This window comes from Alternaria incomplexa, assembly GCF_024043165.1.
Source record: "Alternaria incomplexa strain BMP 0042 chromosome Unknown scaffold_9, whole genome shotgun sequence".
Lineage (NCBI taxonomy): Eukaryota > Fungi > Ascomycota > Dothideomycetes > Pleosporales > Pleosporaceae > Alternaria > Alternaria incomplexa.
This window is the reverse complement of record NW_026249858.1, coordinates 908,152-928,374: the sequence shown is the minus strand read 5'-3', so window position 1 is coordinate 928,374 and position 20,223 is coordinate 908,152. Positions and strand designations below refer to the sequence as shown.

General features: G+C 52.2%; 7 protein-coding genes across 7 annotated transcripts; 4 read left to right on the top strand and 3 right to left on the bottom strand.

The window, feature by feature from the left end:
* Nucleotides 1-3,171: 3,171 nt before the first annotated feature.
* J4E90_006664 (uncharacterized protein) lies at nt 3,172-4,652 on the bottom strand (the record flags this gene model as incomplete). Its single annotated transcript, XM_051436209.1, has 2 exons — nt 3,172-4,501; nt 4,558-4,652. 2 exons carry the CDS (start codon nt 4,650-4,652, stop codon nt 3,172-3,174), a joined length of 1,425 nt encoding a protein of 474 aa, XP_051290003.1.
* Nucleotides 4,653-5,184: 532 nt separating this feature from the next.
* Nucleotides 5,185-6,640, top strand: J4E90_006663 (uncharacterized protein; the record flags this gene model as incomplete). The annotated part of the gene is made up of 2 exons (XM_051436208.1): nt 5,185-5,244; nt 5,294-6,640. 2 exons carry the CDS (start codon nt 5,185-5,187, stop codon nt 6,638-6,640), a joined length of 1,407 nt encoding a protein of 468 aa, XP_051290002.1.
* A 1,059-nt stretch (nt 6,641-7,699) lies between these two features.
* On the top strand, nt 7,700-8,730 carry J4E90_006662 (uncharacterized protein; the record flags this gene model as incomplete). The annotated part of the gene is made up of 3 exons (XM_051436207.1): nt 7,700-7,934; nt 7,988-8,676; nt 8,725-8,730. 3 exons carry the CDS (start codon nt 7,700-7,702, stop codon nt 8,728-8,730), a joined length of 930 nt encoding a protein of 309 aa, XP_051290001.1.
* Nucleotides 8,731-10,526: 1,796 nt separating this feature from the next.
* J4E90_006661 (uncharacterized protein) lies at nt 10,527-12,130 on the bottom strand (the record flags this gene model as incomplete). Its single annotated transcript, XM_051436206.1, has 4 exons — nt 10,527-10,813; nt 10,866-11,357; nt 11,423-11,796; nt 11,862-12,130. 4 exons carry the CDS (start codon nt 12,128-12,130, stop codon nt 10,527-10,529), a joined length of 1,422 nt encoding a protein of 473 aa, XP_051290000.1.
* Nucleotides 12,131-13,352: 1,222 nt separating this feature from the next.
* J4E90_006660 (uncharacterized protein) lies at nt 13,353-14,219 on the bottom strand (the record flags this gene model as incomplete). Its single annotated transcript, XM_051436205.1, has 1 exon — nt 13,353-14,219. The coding sequence occupies one exon, from the start codon at nt 14,217-14,219 to the stop codon at nt 13,353-13,355; it is 867 nt and encodes a 288-aa protein (XP_051289999.1).
* Nucleotides 14,220-15,206: 987 nt separating this feature from the next.
* Nucleotides 15,207-16,846, top strand: J4E90_006659 (uncharacterized protein; the record flags this gene model as incomplete). Its single annotated transcript, XM_051436204.1, has 3 exons — nt 15,207-15,227; nt 15,273-15,404; nt 15,458-16,846. 3 exons carry the CDS (start codon nt 15,207-15,209, stop codon nt 16,844-16,846), a joined length of 1,542 nt encoding a protein of 513 aa, XP_051289998.1.
* Nucleotides 16,847-17,727: 881 nt separating this feature from the next.
* Nucleotides 17,728-19,583, top strand: J4E90_006658 (uncharacterized protein; the record flags this gene model as incomplete). The annotated part of the gene is made up of 5 exons (XM_051436203.1): nt 17,728-17,986; nt 18,046-18,207; nt 18,264-19,124; nt 19,173-19,272; nt 19,325-19,583. 5 exons carry the CDS (start codon nt 17,728-17,730, stop codon nt 19,581-19,583), a joined length of 1,641 nt encoding a protein of 546 aa, XP_051289997.1.
* Nucleotides 19,584-20,223: the final 640 nt, after the last annotated feature.

The window sequence follows — 20,223 nt, the reverse complement described above, 5'->3', positions numbered from 1 at the left end:
TTGTCGCAGTGAGGGTATAGCGTGTCATCACTACGCCGGCTTGATGATGTGGGTCATAATGTGATGCTTCATTATTGCAATCGGGAATGCGTACACATAGCTCAGAAGTAAGAAATTGGGTCATTCGCTATGGGTTAGGTAGATTGGTCGGGGATAGCATGCCGCACTCCAGACTGACACGGGCTGCTGATAGTTCATCATAGAACGGAGTGCCTTAATCCTATCCGTCGACTAAGCGAAGACATCTTCATGGGTAACGTGGCAAGGCATGGCGCATCAGCTAGTGTTGGGTGTGTAATCAATGCTTCTAGAGAGCGTTGGGGGTGACGCCTGTCGAATTCATTGACTGGCGGCGTCTCAGTGAAGAAGCAAGTGTGGGTGCTGAGTAGCGGCACGAATTTGTACAGCATGCACGTTATATCAAGTAGACGATGTGCATTAACTATCCAACGCCCAGTAGAGCTCCGTGGTCTAGTAAGCATGAATGGTCCGTGAGCCCTTAATGGGCTGGCGCTTCAGCGAGTGCAAATCAGACCTGGCTCGTTGCTAGAATGCTTATTGAGGTGTGCAGATGCACCTGGACCGTTGGGACTCGGTCATATCACCTCCGTCCAATAGCCACACATTTTGCCCTTTCTTTGATAATGCAAGTTGATCTGGTGCCCTCCGCTCGATCGCAGCGTGCCTTCGATGCTGCAGCTCCGCCACCGGATGGGTGTGAAGGAAGTATGGAACGGGGCGCTGGTCTGCAGTGCATCGCGCCGGATAGAGAAAGAGCTATTCATTAGATACATGACGTGATATCATATGTGTATTTGTTGAGTGCTGTGGCGGGGAGCGAGAGACGGAGATGGGCACTGCGTACTGCCTTGCCATCCGGATTCTGCGTAGGGGGTGTATGGAACCCTGTCAGTATAAGCATACTACCGCCTATCGCGTCCCGCTAGTAAGGTCATGACATTTTCCGCTTGTCACGATTATTGGGGCTGGATCGTGGGAATTGATCTGAGCTCCCGCGAAAGGGTGTGATAGGCCAAATGAGGGTGTTGGGACGCAGATGTGAGTCTGACGGGGGCATGGGCCTTTGATGCAATTCGAGCGTCTGGGTGTGCTATGGGACTCAGAGATCTCCTGTGCGAGGATCGGAGATGGTTGTTCTGCGGCGTTCACTCACGTTTGTCTCCACGTGGTCTATTTTGACCTGCACATCCACGAGATTAAGTTGCAGCAAACTTTATACACATTGCAGGGGGCATTAGCAGGAATTTTATCCTGTCGTGTTATATTTGGGGGTGGCTGTTCTATTGTTCTTGCATTAGGGTTGAGAGCTGGTCATGTTTGGGCTCAGATATGCGGCATCTCAACACTTCAAGAGAAGTGACCGCAACGTGACGGCTCTTCAAGCTTTTCAAGCTATGCGTTGAATGACTTGTCGTCTGAATCTTACATTGCTGATCAGTCACATCATCTTAGATGAATCTGAATATCATCACTAGCAGAGTACATACAGTGTTTGGTACCTAGATAAGAGCAGCCCCACGCACCAAAATCGACATCTCACGCAAAGCCCATTCGCAGTGTATTCTGGAACGTTATATTCATCGAATCATGATTTCAGTAAATGGTTGATAAAATATTGAGCACGGCATCACATTGTGTATGCTAACCGCTGCCGTTGAGCATTCGGCACTTTTCAGCGCTGTCTTGGACATGCTGAGCGATGATTGTCTTTCAGATGATGATCATGACGCTGGTGTGGCGAGATCTTCTTTATTGCTGTCGCCATATTGCAGTTGAGTACATGAAACGCTTCTTAGTACAATGAACACAAATACTGTCTACGATGTAGGCCACATGTCGAGCCAGAGCCCTGTTGAAAGTTTCTAGGTTGTATTCATCCGCCGCACATTGTTAAGAGCAATGCATAGGCGGTGCAACATGAGATACTAACAGCGATCATCATGGTGGGTGCTATGATACCGATGGTAGTAGTCGCAGCCAGTACCTGTACGGATGCTCGTAACCGCAAATCCTTCAGTGGCTCGGTAACAGGGATTCATGACCCTCCTGCCTATCCAAGGAAGCCTGATTCCGTGTAGCGCCGTATTCTTGCAGTAAGCTGTACTATTTGGAATCACTACGCCGTCAAAGTAATCACGATTCCTAGGTTCCACGTGATGCGGCTCCGCCCATCCAGTGAAGCTCGATTGCTAGGGGTCGGCGGCAGATGATGACGCCAGCGGGCCGCGGGAATCTATCCGTAAAAGCAAGACCCACGGAGGTGGGTTTGACTTCGTGTCAGCTTCACAGTAGCGCGTGTTTTTAGTTGCTCGATGTCAGAAGGTTGTGGAAGGACGCACGCATCGTGGTGTATGCCAAGGATGGAAACCCGACAGCATGGCAAGGTGCGCCATCTTGGGGATTTGGCTTAAAAGCCGCGTAAGATATTGGTGTGGATGACCCAAAAGTAGGAACTAGACGCTGGAAAAATGAGGCCAGTACAGGGAGCACACCGATCGTGTGGTGTAAGAAGGCAACCGAGTGATGGAAGACAAGGAAGAGTGCCAAAATAATGCAACACAAACATTTCGGCTGAATGCCCAGGTATGGCGCTTGTCTGAATATCTCGTAATGCCGTCATGCCGTGAAGGCACATGAACCCGATTGTGATAGGCTCGCAAAACACAAGGGGCGAGACAAGCGCATGGCGACTATGGTTACTCGTAAACGGTGGAGCTCTCCCACGAAGTGCGCCGTGATGCAGGGCCCCCGAGATGCACCATGACGGAGATGTGGTGGTGTCACCATGGCGTTGGGTTATGGCCTGATTCTTGCCGCTGCATCATGCCCAGGTGTGTCCTGCCGGGTGTGCTTAGAACAACGGCCCCCACGAATACTGGGATTGGCCGGCAGATGAGTCCCGCATGGCGCGATTGCCGATATCTCGAGTTGCTGCCATATTCGTATACGAGCGTTGTACCAGATCTCCACAACTTACAACTCTGTGCTGCATCGATCCTGCGCTCGTTTGTCTGGCGTTTGACTTGCGACAAAAGCCCACCTGGCCGGCCTGAAAATATACTATAATGCGAAGCCGCCGTTTTCACATGTCGACCGTACAGTATCTCTGGTCTCCACCAGTTTCGACACTGCATGGCGGCTGCAGGGTTCTTATTGCGAAGCACTGTGCTTCCGTTCTTCCGCCTCTTCCCAGACGCATCTAGCGCACATACAATCTCCGCCAAGTGCTCCAGAAGCCCATTCCCGTCTCTCCTTCACCGGCAGACGTACGTCGCAGTAGTGGCCAAACACCTCTTCATCTCTCTTGAGACCAGGCCCCTTGTTCGGGTCTCTACCCTTCCAATCAACCAACTCTTCGCGGGTCCAAAAGCGCATCGACCCACGCCATTCCCAGGCGACATTAGGATCACAGCTATGATTCGCGAGACACCACATAGGATGAACAGCGCTAATCTCAGGCCTTCCGTCGAGCCCCTGCTGCGCAGACGCTGTTCCGCGGAACTTCGCATACAGAGTGTTGAAGACCCAGGTATCATAGCGGTGACTTTGGGTGAAAATGTTGATGTCCATCTTTTCTAGAACATGCAACGGCATGAGTATGTTGCTCTTGAACGAGAAGGGAAGCGTTTGCGGTACGTGTGCAAAAGCATCGCTCAGGCGACCCGAAGCATCCGCTTGCCACACGGTCTCGAGATCTTTGCCATGATAGTCACCCCAAATGTATCGCACTTCCTTCAACTCCAAAGGATGGAGATCCAGGGTCTCCGCTAACGCTAGTGCGCGGACAAGGAGAAGGGTATAGAGATAGTCTGCCGCCTCACGTGCGGGTACCTTGCCCTGGTCGACGCTGACACCACATAGTGCTGGATGATACTGGTCTTGAGCTAGGTCGTGGCACTCTTCGCTGCAGAAGAATACTTCTTCACATTCTTCGCAGGATATCACTGTATCGTCTCCATTCGAAAGTGGTATAACGCAAGCATCGCAATACGACTCATGAAGCCTTGATATAGCGGTAAGTAGCGACTTTTCCTCTAAGATGGTCGCGCCAGGCATGATGTCGTCTTTCGCAAATAAGCCCAATTGTTTCGTATAGTTCGTTTCCGGGTTTGTTCCGTTAGTTGTCGTAGTAGTGCTGAGAATAGGCAACTCAGAGACTCTGACCTCCAATTGTGGTGCTATATCCGCAAGCTCCTCATTCAGGAAGTCGAGACACTCTGTAGAGAAGCGGTCCGGCTCATGATGGTTCCAAGGATATTGTTCGCGGCGGACGAAGCCCTTGTCAGGGTAGTCTTCCACATCAACGCTCTCAGCAGACTCCCCTTGACTTTCGAAGTAAGTCCGCAAATGGTTCCACAGAGACTTCTCGTAGTCCTTGAAGACGGGATCTTCCGGGAAGGCTTTTCTTGCGCGAGATATATAGTCAGATGCACTACGAAGACATCCACAGTTCAATAAGCAACTGATGAGTATATCATGACTGTAAAGGTCAGCTTCCGACTTGAAAGTACAGCAAACCCACGATGGTTTACGTACGCGCTCCTGGACCAGCGTGTTTGCGCCCATGTCAAAATGTCATCATCTTCTAAAGACGAGTTCTTCTCCTCATCCTTCAGGTTCAATCCTGTCATACGTTCAGAGATAACGTCTGTTCGTGCTGCCTCCAAAGCTTCGTCGTGGTATTCGCCTTCATCGAGTACTTCATCCACTAAGATCAAGGCCTTGTACGCATCGCCCGCGGCGAGATCTGGATAACCAAGTGCTTGGTACGCTTTTGAAAGCCGAAGACGGCTTGATATACTGTAGGGCTCTTCGACCGTAGCCTGCTGAGCCGACACAACTTCCTGTGTTAGTCTCTCACGAAGATTAGTGATTTTCTATGAAAGTCAGATTTGTCGTGAAATTCCCTTCAGTCGCACTTGCCTCCATGTTTCTTGTCAAATCAATTAGTGCTCTTTTAAGGTATGTCTGACACCCGTCGAGACTTCGGAAACTTCTGCAAGATCGTGTGGGGGCGGAATTAGCGGCTGCGCTATCGATAAGGCTAGCTCGACCTTCATCAACACACCATCGCACGCCACAATGCCTACGCGTGACATACCAGCTTCGCCATCAAGCGCGATCACTTGAAACGAGCCATAGGTGTGCAATAAATCTGACGATATGCTTCCGTCTGCAGCAGAGCTTGTCGCGCGGTATCTGAGAGCGAATGGGTACACTCAAGTTACGTCATCCATACACAGGTGATGTGAAGGTGCTAACACCGATATAGACCTTGAACAGCTTCGTTCAGGAAGCCGACTTGCCTTCTGATACGGGCTCAGCTGCTGAAAATCCGATTACTATCGAGTCTATCTTGCAGGAAAAAAAGACTTTCGACCTAAGCCTCAACTTTGAGAAGCTTGGTATTGATGACGCAAAGCAAGCATGGACCGTCCAGGCGCCTGCTAAGCCGAAAGTTATAGAGTCTTTACCGAGTCGATCCAATATACTCAGCATTTCCGTTCTCGACCTGTTACTACCATCAATGACAGCAATACAACAGTATGTTGCCGTCACCACGGCTGACCGTCAACTACACCTGATGGATCCGAGCACATCGTCGCTTGACTGCATCCAAACGATTTCCACCTTTCAGGATTCTCCAACTCTAGACATTGTTCCGGTAGACTCCAGACGACTGCTGATAGCTTCGATGTCTGGCAAGCTGACGCTGTTCGATACAGCCGCCAACGCCATACTGGAAGAACGTAAAGATCACTCCAAGTACCTTGTCAAAATCTCCACCTGGTCTTCCGAAGGCGGTCCCATGCTAGTTGCCAGCGCGGGATGGGATGCCAAAGTGGTCCTATACCAAATCGATCCCAACGTCGATCAGCCGCGACTAGGGGACCCAATAGCAACCTTGTCGTTACCCAGCATTCCAGAGTCGACCTTATTCGTCACCTTACCTGGAGACGGAACGCCAGTCCTGGTAGTTGCTCGAAGAGACTCGACCTTTCTGCATTTCTACGCTGTACCTAGCCCAGAGTCACCGACGTTCACCCTGATCGGCAAGCAGAATCTTGCTCCGCATTCCAATGCCTGGGTTGCATTCACGCCGTCTGATATCCAGATCTGCCCTACAAATCCACATCTTATGGCGATCGCGACCTCCAGCACGCCGCACATGAAGCTATTGGTCGCGAAGCTTCTGCTTCCTCCTACTCGTTCTTCAGTGTCGGATACAGGTACTAGTCTAAACTCGGATGGACCCGTCACACAAGCGTCGCAAGCCCGGGCTGAGCTGCTCGTTGCAGATAAAGAAGAAGCGGCTATATTAGTCAATGTCTCCACTCTTGCGCCACAAACCGCTTACTCTACGCCGCGTCTCGTCTGGCGACCTGATGGCTCTGGTGTTTACGTGAGCTCTGATGATGGTGTGGTTCGTGGCATTGAAACCAAGAGTGGAAAGTTGATCTCATCATTGGAGGCACACGAGCCTGGGTCAAAGCTACGATGTCTCTGGGCGGGCCAGATGGTAGGGCCTAGTCTCCCTGGTTCAGACGACAAAGGGAAGGCCGAGTTCTTGATAAGTGGGGGGTTCGATCAGAAGCTTATCGTCTGGAGTTCGGCTTGATCCTTCTATATGGAGTGCTGTCTCGATGGAGGCTATATATCATACTCAGGGGCATGCATACGTACTTCATGGCTTTCCAGAGTAAGAATAACAATGTGCAGCTCGTTTCTGGTACTAATCCTTCATTGGAAAGGATGCTGCTGACTCGACTAGATTTGATCCACAATTGGCGCTGTATTGCCCCCAAACGATGCAATAGATATGCCCCAAGGGAATTTAATCCTAGGTGATATCGCTTACCCATTCATCTACTATGCTTCATCCAGCATCGGCTATCTAGTATGCAAGCAGCCATAGCTGCGGCAACGTCCGAGGCGTGCCGCAACGCATCTATCACTCAACGCATGCAAAGACCGATCATAATCGACAGGAGCAGGACCGGCAGGATTGCTGGGTCTTTAACATGTCTCATTTACTGAATGAAGTATGGTACTAATTCTTTCTGATCGGCAAAGGCAGTATGCGACATCTCACGTCGATCCGATGCCTCAGCAGCTGCCTCACGAATTCCGTAGCGACGCAACCAGGAAATGCAATAGGTACGGTTGCATGTTCCAAGATGAAGTTGATGACGCTATCAGCAAGCCAGTGGCGGATTTTACGCGGCACCTAGCGCCGTTAACGGGATGGCGGTGCCATGCACCCTTGCACCTTAAGGACCGCGATCTCGCTAGCTTGAGATCTGGTGGGAACAAGATTAGACGCCGCATCAACGCCATGGCTTGAGCTTCAAGGATCAATCTCTTGCTCCAGATCTGACTGCAGACCGGGACGGGGAGGCTTCCTATAGGTAGTTCGCCGACTATCGCAAGGATATCCGACCCCTACTCTTACGATGCCGGAACGGGAGATCATGGCTGATGGTAGTTTAAAAGCAGAAGAACGGATCTCGTCCTACGCGATCTAAATCTCAAGTTCCCCGATCGTTCTCATCCCAACTCCCATCTTCGATTTGCTACCGAATGAGCCCTGATCAATCATATTCTAGTTTAATTACATATTGAAGTGTCCTTGGAGGTGGATATCTCCAGATACAGTCGCCACGCTCGCATTTCAACAATGTCCTACACAGATTCTCAGAAGTATGGAGATGAAGACTTTCTTCTTGTCGTCTCTGGGACAACACGTTATGCTCCCTACTTGACTGGCTGGCAAGAATTCAAGGACCACCTTCGCAAGGTGGTCAAAGAGCAGCCGGGATGGGCTGATGTATATTCCAGCCAAGGTCAACGACGAGGGGAGATGCAGGGGTGGTGTCGTCTCAAGGACAGGGAGGATGCCGATGCAGTATACAGTGCGTACCGAAGTTGCTAAACTTGGGTAACACGACGCTAACTCCATCCGCAGAAGTCTACTACCGTTCAAAGGGCATGCTGGTGCATGTGTGGGAAACGAGTCGCAAGGGTGATGGCTACCGATTAATGCGTTGCAACTGCTCCACATTATTTCCTGAAGTACCCGAAGGAGGCCACTCCACTGGGCGTTGTGGTATCGACATCGGAAGAGTAAACCAACTTGGCGGCGCCCGCGCGAGCACGACAGCAGCATCTGGGCCATACATGACAACACAGGCCAGGTACCCGTACGCAATGTACCCGCAGATACAAACCTATTCCCCCCAGCAAGTCGCATATACCCATGCCCCAGTTTATCCAGCTTATGCGTTACCGCAACCACCTGTATACTCGACTAGCACGAACGGAATGCCAGTCAATGTCCGGGGTGGAGCAGTCTTGACTGAAGCGCGCGGTATCTTCATTCGTAACCTCAGCTACAAATGCACATCCGACGACCTCAATGCGCTGCTATTGCAAACCGTCGGATACGCCATCGAAATCCAACTCATGAGAGATAGCCGCACCGGCGTGTTCAAAGGTGTGGCAACCGCCAAGTTTGCCTCGAAGGAGTTGGCGCAACACGCGGCAAACACGCTGAATGGGCGGGAGCACATGGGCATGGTGCTGCACGTGCGCATGGATACCGATACCACGGTGGTTGGACGAACTGAACCCATGGTTGTGAACGGGTCGTACAGAGTACGTTGATGAAGTCAATATGACGAATCAACTTCTAATATAGTGTAGCATTGATAGCTATGAATTGGAACACGACTTCAGTCTTGCGACACAAATAGTCTCTTAGGAGGTCATCCGCGCTTCTTCATGCCACGAGGAACAGCCATGTGGCGTAGTGATATGATGCTGTCACAACAGCTTTGCACGCGAGGGCGTTATTGTGGAGTGTCCCGCTGTTCGGTTTTGTTATAGGGAACGGGTGATCGAAATGAGGATGACAGTGGAGCAATGTCCAATAGGTTGTATCGCCTCAACTACTGTGTACCAAGACAGCCTTGAGCCCCGCGGCGCAGGGTTACAGGGGCGCTAAATCTTTCGGTTTCAGATCCTAATGCCGTCGTACATATTCCCGCAAATGTGAACTGGACCAAGCTCGAGCGTTGACTAGGGCTATACCAGCCGCAAATAAGCAATATGACGCAGGTCTACTCCAGACAAGTTTTATCGGCTCGTTGTCCATATGTGTTGGTCGAATTCTAGAAGATCGGTGTAAGGGAAATCACATGTGAAGCCACTCTTCTCAGAGTAAACGCCCGCAGTGATCTCGTGTATCGAAGGCTGACGTCCAAGTAATGTTGACCAGGTCTCCGGGTCTCCGGGTGTTTGATGGAAACCAACACCGGGTCGCCTAATCTGATCTGTCACAAAGCAGGCTGAACGTTAGATCGTCTTCGTTACGAGCCACGACAGGGCGGACTTCCTCGGTCCCCAACGTGCGATACGGGGGTTCTGGAAGAATTAATGAAGATCCAGTACGTATAGCACTGCCGCTTTTACCTTCCATTCTAGCACTATCTCCTTGAGCATGGTCGATGCCGAGAATTCTCGGCGATGCGCCTTCAGCCTGGTAGCTGTGAGGTCAACGATATTGCCCAGAGAAATGTCGTATGATTATTGATGTATTACATGCATTCATGTAGGTCACATTCGCGTGATACCCATGATGACGTGCTCGCTGGGTTCGTTGCACAGCTATGGGAGGGTAATGAGACGTCAACAACCCCACGCGATACAAGGATACTCGCTAGCTCATTTCGGCGGCTGGGATGGAGGGAGAAGAACCCAAGAGATCTCGAAACGAAGACTAACGCACGACGCACCGCGGGGATCGTGGTCGGGCGACCCGTTCCGCACCGACGCTATAGCGGTGTGATATCACGCTACATGGATAATGATTAGTAGGGATGCAGGCGTGATGCAGGATCTTGGGTTTCACGGCGTCGCGCCACCCACGCGTCGTGTGTACGGCAGAACACGAGCGTTAGGATGGCTAAGCGACATCATCTAGATTCGAAACGACGATGAATGAGCGGATCATACTCTGATATCGGCTGTCGCACTCCAAGAGGCTAAGATCTAGGGGCTGCAGGTGTGGAGCCGTGATCGGGCAGCTTTTGTGGAAAGAAGTAGGCCCCCAGTACGATACGATCTAAACGCTTCACTTTCGCATGTGCATTTTGCTTTTAGTAAGCCCTACTGAGTGTGAGGACTTGTTAGAAATGCAAGCGCGATCGGGAGACATCAGCGTCCTACCTTCATGGTAGCATCAGCAAACCTTCAAACAACGACATCGCTAACGTTCACTTCGCCGTTGATACGAGCCAGGATGTAGGGCCGATTGCGGGCCGTCATCGGTATCGTGCCTACGTACCGATACCAAAACCCGCCTGTGCAGCAGCTGGGAAGCAAGCCACCGGTTCCTTCCGTCACGGCTTGTCGAGCGAAGCAGCACGACTAGTACACTCTGCTGAATTTAGGGGTTTAGAGTTGGACTAGAGGACTATGATATCAGCTTCCATCCCGTTCATGTGCTAAACTCTCCAACCCTTCTTCTGCGACTTTACAGTAACAATCCAAAGCACCACCAACCAACCCGTCCCAACCATCAAACAAGCGCCACTCCAAACCTGCACCCCAATGAAGTTGGTGTGTCCGTCCGTCTTCTTGAGTAGAGCCCCAGCAATCGGCGCACCGATAAGCGTAGCAATGCTAGACACACTCCAACTCATGCCCAGCCTCGTTCCCAACCGCGAAAGATCAGGTGTGATGTTTGCGAAAGCCGCAGATGGTACAGTGACTAGAGCCGCAGAGAAGAAACCTAAGTTCATAGTTAGTCCAATGTGACACATGAGGTAATAGTAGCAACGTACCCCACAGTATACTGAAAGCGATGAAGCTCTTCTCAGTCTCTATACTGATCCAAACCAGTGCCAACAATCCACTCGCAAACGCACAAAGTCCCCATGTGACGATAGCCCCAACCCAATGCGCTGCGACGCCACTGACCAGTCTCCCGAAGAAACTGCCCGCTATAGCCAACACAAGCATATACAGCGCCGTGCTCTCCGAGCTGCCAAGACGTTCGCGCGCATACGTCGGGATATAGAAGTAAGGCACAATGTAGCCGAGGAAAGTGCTGAAAGAGCACGCAGTGAAGACGAGGAAGAGACGGTCATGGAGCGCTGACTTATCGAACAGCGCACGACGCTTGCGCTTATGCTTCAACCACGCGGAGCCAGAGAGCAGAGCGGGAATGGAAAGGAGAGCAGCGGCTAAAGCGACGAACCCTATAGCGCGGATAGCCCAAGGGAAACCAGCGGTCTTGGTAAGGCGGTCGAACATGATTATGTAGATTACGCCTCCTGGTGATAGATTGTTAGTTGTGCTCTATCGGGTTCCGAGAGAAGAAGTCCTGGAGAAGACATACCAACAGCAATACCACTCATAACAATACCCATAGCCAACGCTCTCTTCTTGCTAAACCACACTCCCACCATGGCCAAACTGGGTATATACAGCAATCCAGCTCCTAAGCCCATACACACGCCCTGGCTGAGGAATACCTGCCAGTACTGTGTACTCAGACTGAGCATCATGATGCCTAACACGACCAGGAAGTTTCCAACGAGCAGCATGCTGCGGAAATAGCCAAGGTCGAACAAGGGTCCAGACAGCGTGCCGATAACAATGAGCAGCCAGGCTTGTACAGTGCCGATCCAGGATATGGCGCTGGGAGTGGAGGAGGTGAGGAGTGTGGTGCGGTAGTAGGTTTGGAAGGCGCCGTAGGTTAGGGTGAAGCCCCTGGGTGAGTGGTAGTGTTAGCTCATTTCATTTGAGATGTAGAGATGTTGCAAGCGTTAACGTACCAGATGTTGATGTATATCATGAATCCTCCAAACACCTTCAGCCAGGCATGGAGTCCGCCATCTGGAGGTGGAGGAATAGCGGATTCGGCAGTCAAAGTTGATCTCGCATCTATTTGCGCTTCTTTGTCCCCCACTACCTCGTGGTTGCTCGCCGTTTCCTCTTGTTGATGGATGTCATCGTGGACCGAAGACGACGGGCGGCTCATGTCTTCTTGCGAGACTGCTTTGTCTCTAACGACATGTTTCTCCTCAACATCTGATTGGGACATCGCGTGCAAAGCTGCGTCGTCAAGCTTCTTGTTTCTCAACACTACGGGGCGACCCTTTATAAGCTCCGCTAGCTATGCCGATGCACAATATTTAGTCACCGATTTTCTTCCCATGGGTATATGCCGATCATACGATTGTTCCGACTCTTTGTCCGATTCCGGTCTCTGTGTTCCGAGTCATGCAGCACGTCCAAAGTTCCAGAACAAGTAGTCAGAGCAGGCTGCGGTCCGATTGTTGATTCTGATGTCAAGAGAACCAAGCAACACATCAACGAAAGTCGAGGAGGCGAAACAACAAATGCAGATCAGAAACGCGGAATTTACGCGCGGGGACCCCGTCCGTCTAAATATCCCCACAAACACCCTTAGTGCCTGGGAGCCATTTAACGGTGACGCTTGCTAAGCGTTTCCTTCCTCTTTGGCGGTGTTAGCTGGTGTGCGGGGATAAAAGTCCCATGCCGAGGTCGGGAATATGCAGCAGGTTTCGTGGCGTTGAGAGCGACACTAGTATCACAAAGAGGATCACAATGTCGGTGTGTTCGTAACCGAAGCTTGTAGTAACGCTTGGTTGCTTGACAATCACTTGATCTATGTATGCGGTTCTTCTGGGACTGCAATGTATGTTCACTGGACAAGTGAGTCTAGATGCCCTTGGACCACAGATGCGTGGGTGGCTGTCAGCGAACGCGAAACGCGAGCGTTCAAGTGTTTGACGTGCTGCGAACATAGATTGCGATCAGGTGTGTGGGCGAAGCTGTCTAAAACACCCGTCATATGTGGTAACCAATTCTCGGCTTCCGTGCGACATCGACCACTGAGCCAGCTGTGCTATCGGGAAGGCAGGAGCTGCGCCATGTAGACAAGGTCTGCTGGCGACTTCATGATCCTGGCAGTAGACAGATATGCTAAAGACTCGCCATGTAAGTCCAAGTAGCTGTATATGCAAAGAGTGGACCGCGAAGACGGTGAGGCGGCGGTGAAGATTAATGAGCTTTGAATTGATGTATCCATGATGTGTCTGAAAAAGCGACAATCGCAGATGGTCCGGCAAATTGGTAGAATGTAGCCCGCAAAATATGTTATACAAGGAGTGCGCCGGTGCTGTCCAAGCTCTTCCACCGAGTCCGAGTCTAGGCGCCGTATCGAAGGTCCGTCTTCGAGGTCGCTCGTCGGCCGCTCGGAAGTTAAAATCCAGAAAACAATCGTTGTTATGTCTTCAAGCTCAAGCCGTGGGCTTTGCGAACTTGGCCTTCCTGGCCTCGGCAGCGGCCCTATCCTTCTCGCTCATCCAGCTTCCGCCAGGACCACCGCCAGTCCTGTTCTCGCGTGTGTTCTCGCGTGGGCGGTTGTCCCTGCTACGAGGGCGGTTGTCTCTCCGTCCTCCACGAGCTCCAGTACGACCTCCGTCTCGTCCGCCGTCGCGGCGCCCCTCACGACGCTTGTTGCTACCAGCTTCGTCACCACCGGCCTCTCGTTGGCGCTTCTCGCGACGCTCTGGGAGAGCTTCATCGAGACCCTTGGGAGGACCGACCTCTCCGAACTTCTTAGCGCGCTCCAGCTTCTTGAGACCCTCATCGTCCTCGAACTTGGTACCAAACTTCAACGCGCGCTTCTTGCGCTTCTCAATCTCTTCGTCGAGGTTGGTGGCAGCAAGACCCCGTGTGTAATCAGGAGTGGGCTCCTTCTTCTCTTCTGGCTTGGGCTCTGTGCTGGCTTCAGTAGCGCCTTCCGCGGGCGGATCGATGGTCAGGTCGTCGGTTTGCGCGGGGTCGATGTCGGCGACTTGGTTAGGTACGGCTTGCGGGTTCGGTGGCTGGCCTTCACCTCCAGCGTTTGCGACAATCTCTGCGTTAGGAATGACGGTCTCTTCTGTCGCTGTGGTGGTAGCAGCTGGTGCAGCAACGGCATCATCAGCTTCGTCGTCCCAGTCAATCTCATCTTCAGCGCCAGCGGCAGGCTTCTCGCCAGACTTCTCGTCGTCTTTTTGCAGGCGCTCGACCATCTCTGCCTTCTTGCCGGTGTGAGGTAGCTTGCGCTCCTTGAGCAGCGCCGACAGCTCGTCGTTCTTCATCTTAGAGTAGTCCGACATGGCTGCGCGTGTGTTTGTGATAGGGGAGGTGAGCGACGTTGGTGAGAGCGACGCGACACGGACAGGGGCGCGTAATCTGGGAAGCTGCGAACGTGTTCGAATGCGCCACGAGAGTAGTGAAGTCAATCAATGAGTTTTCTCGTACCGCGCGATAATGGGGAAAAGAGAAGGAGAAAGAAGAAGCGCAGTGTTTGATAAAAGGCGCTGACTGTGGTGGAAACAATGGATTGGCTGTCGGCGAGGATCCACGGATGGATCGAGTGAGAGAGCTTGGACCAACGGAGCTAAACTGCTTCCGGCGCCCGGATCGCTCTTGCTGAACCCTGGTATTGTGTTTCAACCGGACAATCACATCGCATCCAGTGGAGCGTGCTCGGAAGTAACTTTGAGACGAACAATAGGATTGCTTCCTGATCTCACAATAGGTCAATTGATGCACGCTACCACGTACTTTAATGTCAACAATACAACCACGCTTTCCCAGACGCGTTCCACCGTGTTTACCTGTTGCGAATCAGAAGGCAGATCAAGTCCAGAGACTAAGGCAGCGACTCTGAGAAAAGGCATACAATTGGAAAGCTGTGTTTCGTTCACTGCTCGTCAAGTGGCGTTTTGACGCATTAAGAACTGCCCGGCATGCAGCACGACAAAGTTGTAATTTGGCGCAAGTGACGGGTCTGAACTTATGGCATCCATTCCAGTCTTTGAGCAGACGGGCTGTACTATAGCGTTGGCCTTGACAACCTTGACGAATTGGTAGTGAAGGAGGGTGTAGAGAAATATGCAGGGGATCGCAGGCCCCATTGAGGCATCTCAGAACGAGGGTCCGAGCTGATGCGTCATCGGCTATCGGCGGTATTCTCACGAACAAAAGTGTCAGACAGCCTCTCAATCATCTATCGCGATGCCCTCATGTTCATAGCCCGGACACGCACGTGCTTCTTGCGCGCTTCACCAATCGTTCGTCCTTATCACAGCGCAGCCAAAATGGAGAAGCGCGACTATGCGGTAGGTCAGCAGAAGTGCGCCTGTGGGTTGAGCTGATAATTACAGGCTGCGGTTGCCGCGCTCAACACGCTTCAGTCCAACTTCTCCATAGTGGATGCGATTCGCAAGTCTGGCCGGGGTATGAACCAACAAGCGATACCTGAGATGATCGAATGGTGTCGCAAAGCTGGATATGAGGTGTGCGGCTCCCACTGACCCCACCCGAAGACCGCGACTGACGAAGCATTCAGCCCTCAGAGTTCGACCGGTTGAAGCCTATACACATCGCCGGTACGAAAGGCAAAGGCTCTACCAGCGCTTTCATCTCGTCTATCCTATCACAATACACGCCCCCCAGCGACGCGCAGACCCCACCCTCGAAAATCGGTCTCTATACCTCCCCACATCTACGATTCGTACGCGAGCGCATACAGATCGATAATGAACCGATATCAGAGGAGAAGTTCGCAAAATACTTCTTCGAGGTGTGGGACAAGCTGGAAGCAGCGGCGAAGGCGGAGAATGCGCCAGCAGAAGTCCCTACGAAGCCAGTATACTTCCGCTATTTGACGCTTATGGCGCTACACGCATACCTGAAGGAGGGTGTGGACTCGGCTGTCATCGAATGTGGAATTGGCGGCGAGTTCGACAGCACGAACATCCTCACGAAACCCACCGTCACAGCCGTCACAACTCTAGGAATAGATCATACAGCGATGCTTGGTTCTACGCTTCCCGAAATAGCCTGGCACAAAGCCGGGATCTTTAAGGAAGGCAGTACCGCATTTACGGTGCGCCAGAAGGAGGAGGCTATGACAGTCTTGGAAGAGCGGGCAGCCGCGAAGGGCACGAAGCTACACACTATTGATGTGCATCCAGCTTTAGCGAACAACGAGATTAAGCTTGGGCTAGGTGCAGCCTTCCAGAAGATCAACGCGTCCGTGGCGATAGCTGCCGCGGCGGCGCATCTGCGAGCACTTGGGCACACTTCTGTACCCGACCCAACCATTGTTCCGCATATTGAGCTCCCCTCTGAGTTCATTCGCGGTCTGGAACAAGTGCGATGGGCTGGTAGATGCGAGATCAGACGCGAAACCAACGTCGCATGGCATATCGACGGAGCCCACACTATGGAAAGCATAGAGGTCACTGGCAAATGGTTCGCGGAGCAGATAACACTGGCGACTTCCACTGCCACTTCTCAATACAAGGTCCCTCGGATATTGATCTTCAACCAACAGACACGAGACGCGAATGCGCTTGCCAAAGCCTTGTATACAGCCCTACAGAGCGGCATCACTTCGGGATCACAGTCTCCTTTCACTCATGTCATCTTTACGACCAACCAAACATTCAGCGAGGGGTACAAGCCTGACCTCGTTTCGATAAACACCAATCAGCAGGACGTAGACACGCTGGCAGTCCAGAAGGCGCTCGCGAACACATGGTCTGAGATAGACAGCACTGCAGAAGTGCATGTGCTGCGCACGATCGAAGAGGCAGTCGTAACCGCACGAAAGGTGGCTCAAGACTACGCCAAGGAAGCCGGGGCTGATGCAGAAGTCATGGTGCTGGTGACTGGAAGCTTGCACCTGGTTGGCGGTGCGCTGGAAGTGTTGGAAACGACCACAGCGCAGTGAAGAGAGATACCCATAGACACCACAGAGATGAGAAAACGCTTCAACACGCGTTAAAAGTCGTTTAAAGAATTGCATATATCATACATTACACGTCTTGGACCACCTACTCAGACTTTGAATAGACGTGGCTTAGGCTGATCGCAGGTCGCGTGCTCACTCGCCCGCTGAAGAAAATTCCCCTTTCGAGAGATCACGATATGGATCTCGTCTCTTCCAAGGTCTTGCTTCCAAGGTTGAAAGCAACGCCAGCATGTATTATCCAAACGAGAGATAATTTTGCATATTGTAGTCAGCATTGAGAGTACTACATGGCCCAGACTACCCCAGACTTTACCGCTTCGGCATCGGCTGCACGGCTGGGTACTCATCGCTCTACTTCGGGCAACATCGGATCCGATCTTCTTCGTGATCTCCACCGGCCGCGCATCATTACGTGTCGAAGCGCAAGCCGAACATCCGGTCGCAGTGGTCGCAGCTGTTGACAAAATGACGAGAACAAACATAGCTATACATTATCTCCAAAAGATGAAGTTTGAAACAGTGACAGCTGATGTACACAAGACCCATCAAAAGAAGGAGCACCCGTTCGGCCGTTGTCGCGTGGCGGGCCTGGGGTCGGTCGTCTTGGCACTCGGCGCTGGCTTCTGTTTGGGCAACGACAAGACGGAAGAGCCGCTAACCGACCATAGTGACCACTGCTAGTTCTTTGGGATTGTCATATGTTCCCGACTATTTCCATCACCAGTGATCTCCACGTCATCCTTCGAACATATTAACTCGTCGTTCGCGCTCCACTGGACTAGACCGCTGTCACTACCACCGAACGCACCTTTGATCGTCTCCACGACCGGAAAGGAGAGCTTGGCAACCGAGGTCCCAAAATGAACTGCCCTTCCAGAACCGATGACGAAGTGCTCTGGAACCCAGGATGGAATCAGAATCCGCCACATTTCGCTGCTGATCTGACGACTTGCGAGGATCTGAACGGCATCGCGAACGCAAGAGAATTGGGGGAAGCAGATCGACTGCGCAGCGGCACGCGGAGTTTGCGGCGGTGTGAACTCGACGAATTCAATGGCCAAGAGATGGAGAAGAGAAAGCCAAGCCACACTGGCGAGGGTGTCAAAGGGTCTCCAAAAGGTTCGTTACAGCTTCGTGATGACTCAACGATGGAGGCTGAGATGCTGACTCTTTGGCAGGACCTTGCACCCGAACAATCGCGCACGTGAGCGAGCACCAAGCTGGCCTCACCACCACTATCTTCAGCTGGGTAAAGTGGCTGGTATCAGTGATCTGCACTTCGATGCTGATCTCCTATGCTACCGGAAATCTGTCCACGCCCAAGTTTTTCTTACCAAAAGGTGAGATGAAACATTCGAATCGCGTCAAAGCGTCAACACTAACATCGAATTCCCAGAGCCGACAACCCAGCGTCTTCCCAGGCGAAGTACCTGCGAAGATGGCAAAGCCCAGCCCAACTACGATCTGGGCCTACATGTCGCCGGCCTTTTCATCATTCTTTTCGTTTCAGGCACTGGATGTGCCTTCCCAATGCTCGTCCTCAAGTTTCCGCGCCTGCGCATCCCACCTGCCTTCCTTTTCGGCGCGAAGCATTTCGGCACCGGTGTCTTAGTCGCGACTGCCTTCGTCCATTTACTTCCTACCGCTTTTGGCTCACTGAACGACCCCTGTCTGTCGAGCTTTTGGACAACCGATTATCAGGCTATGCCGGGCGCGATTATGCTAGCTAGCGTTTTCTTCGTCACCCTAATCGAAATGGTCTTTTCTCCAGCCCAACATGTCTGCGGTGGTAACGAGGGTGCGGAGGCTGTGTCTCGCCGCAAGGAAGAACCGAAGACTGAGAACGAAGCGCCTGCTCCACCGCAACCAGCAATGCAGAGAACCTACTCGGATACCAGCATGCGAGTCCGCGATCTCGGCGTCTTGCGTGGAAGAGTCGGGAGCATTAGTAGAACGCTCTCCCGGTACCGTGAGGATGGCCAGCGACTCGATGCCATCGAATCTGTGGGCGGATCTGAAGCGGAAACCCCGGGCGCCCGTAGCAAAGAAGCAAACGAAGAGTATGCTATTGAGGAGGATCAAGAGACCGGGGAGCACGACCATGTCCTTACGCCTGAGCAAATTCACAAGAAAGCCATTATGCAGGTATTTCTCCTGGAGATGGGTATCTTGTTCCACAGCATCTTCATTGGAATGTCGCTCGCTGTTTCAGTTGGTAACGACTTCACCGTGCTACTGATCGCTATCGTATTTCATCGTAGGTCACCCCTCTAAACCGAACGTGTCTGTATGCTGACTTTGATAGAAACGTTCGAAGGTCTTGCCCTCGGTGTACGTATCGCCGACATCAAATGGAAGCCACGCGCTGCACAGCCCTGGCTTATGGCTCTCGCGTATGGTTGCACGTAAGTCCTCCTTCCATCCACATCTATTCCGTCCCGTTAACATAATACCCAGCACACCCGGCGGCATGGCAATCGGCATAGCAACACACACTTTGTACTCACCCGACTCTGAAGTCGGTCTCCTCGTCGTCGGTATCATGAACGCTATCTCGGCTGGATTCCTCGTCTTCGCCTCGCTTGTGGAACTCATGTCGGAGGACTTCCTGAGCGACGAGAGTTGGAAGGTGCTCAAGGGAAAGCGTAGGGTGTATGCTTGTTTGCTTGTGTTCCTTGGGGCCTTTTTGATGAGCTTGGTGGGAGCTTGGGCGTAAGAAGAGGATTGGAGGATGGGATAGTGGTGGATGGGGAGTTGGAGGAGAGGGGAGTTGGAGGAGAGGGGAAGAAGAGAGGTGGGATAGATGGCCAGGTAGATGGGAGTGTCGGAGTAGGGGAGCATAGGAAGAAGTTGTACTCGGAGCTGGGAACGGGGTGTTGGATGGCAAGATAGTGTAATTTGGAAAGTCTGTAGTTATGTATGTGGCAACCGACTTCCATCGTTACTGCGCCAGCCAGAACAAACTTATTGGTAGCTAGTGGGATGAGCAATAGCCATTCGTAGAAATCTTGATGTTGCATCGTAGTCTTCGCTACATCTTAACACATTCCGCCATGAGATGACACATGGGGAAGTCCATCTCGTCTTTACCCAACTGCGTCGTAGACCCGTTCAGCCCCACGCCCGTAGTCCTCCTCACAACCAGCGGCCCCTTCGTTAAGTCAGACCACCCCACGCTCCCCTCGCCCAACACAATCAACCTCTTCTCCTCCGGCGTGCCCACCTTCTCCACCGCACGAAAAGCCGGATGAAGAGGCTCAGGCCCCCTGTGGTGCGGAATCCCCGTCTTCCTCACCTCCCTCACCACCCTCCTAAACCCCAACTCCTCGCCAAGAAACTTATTCAGTCCGAATTTC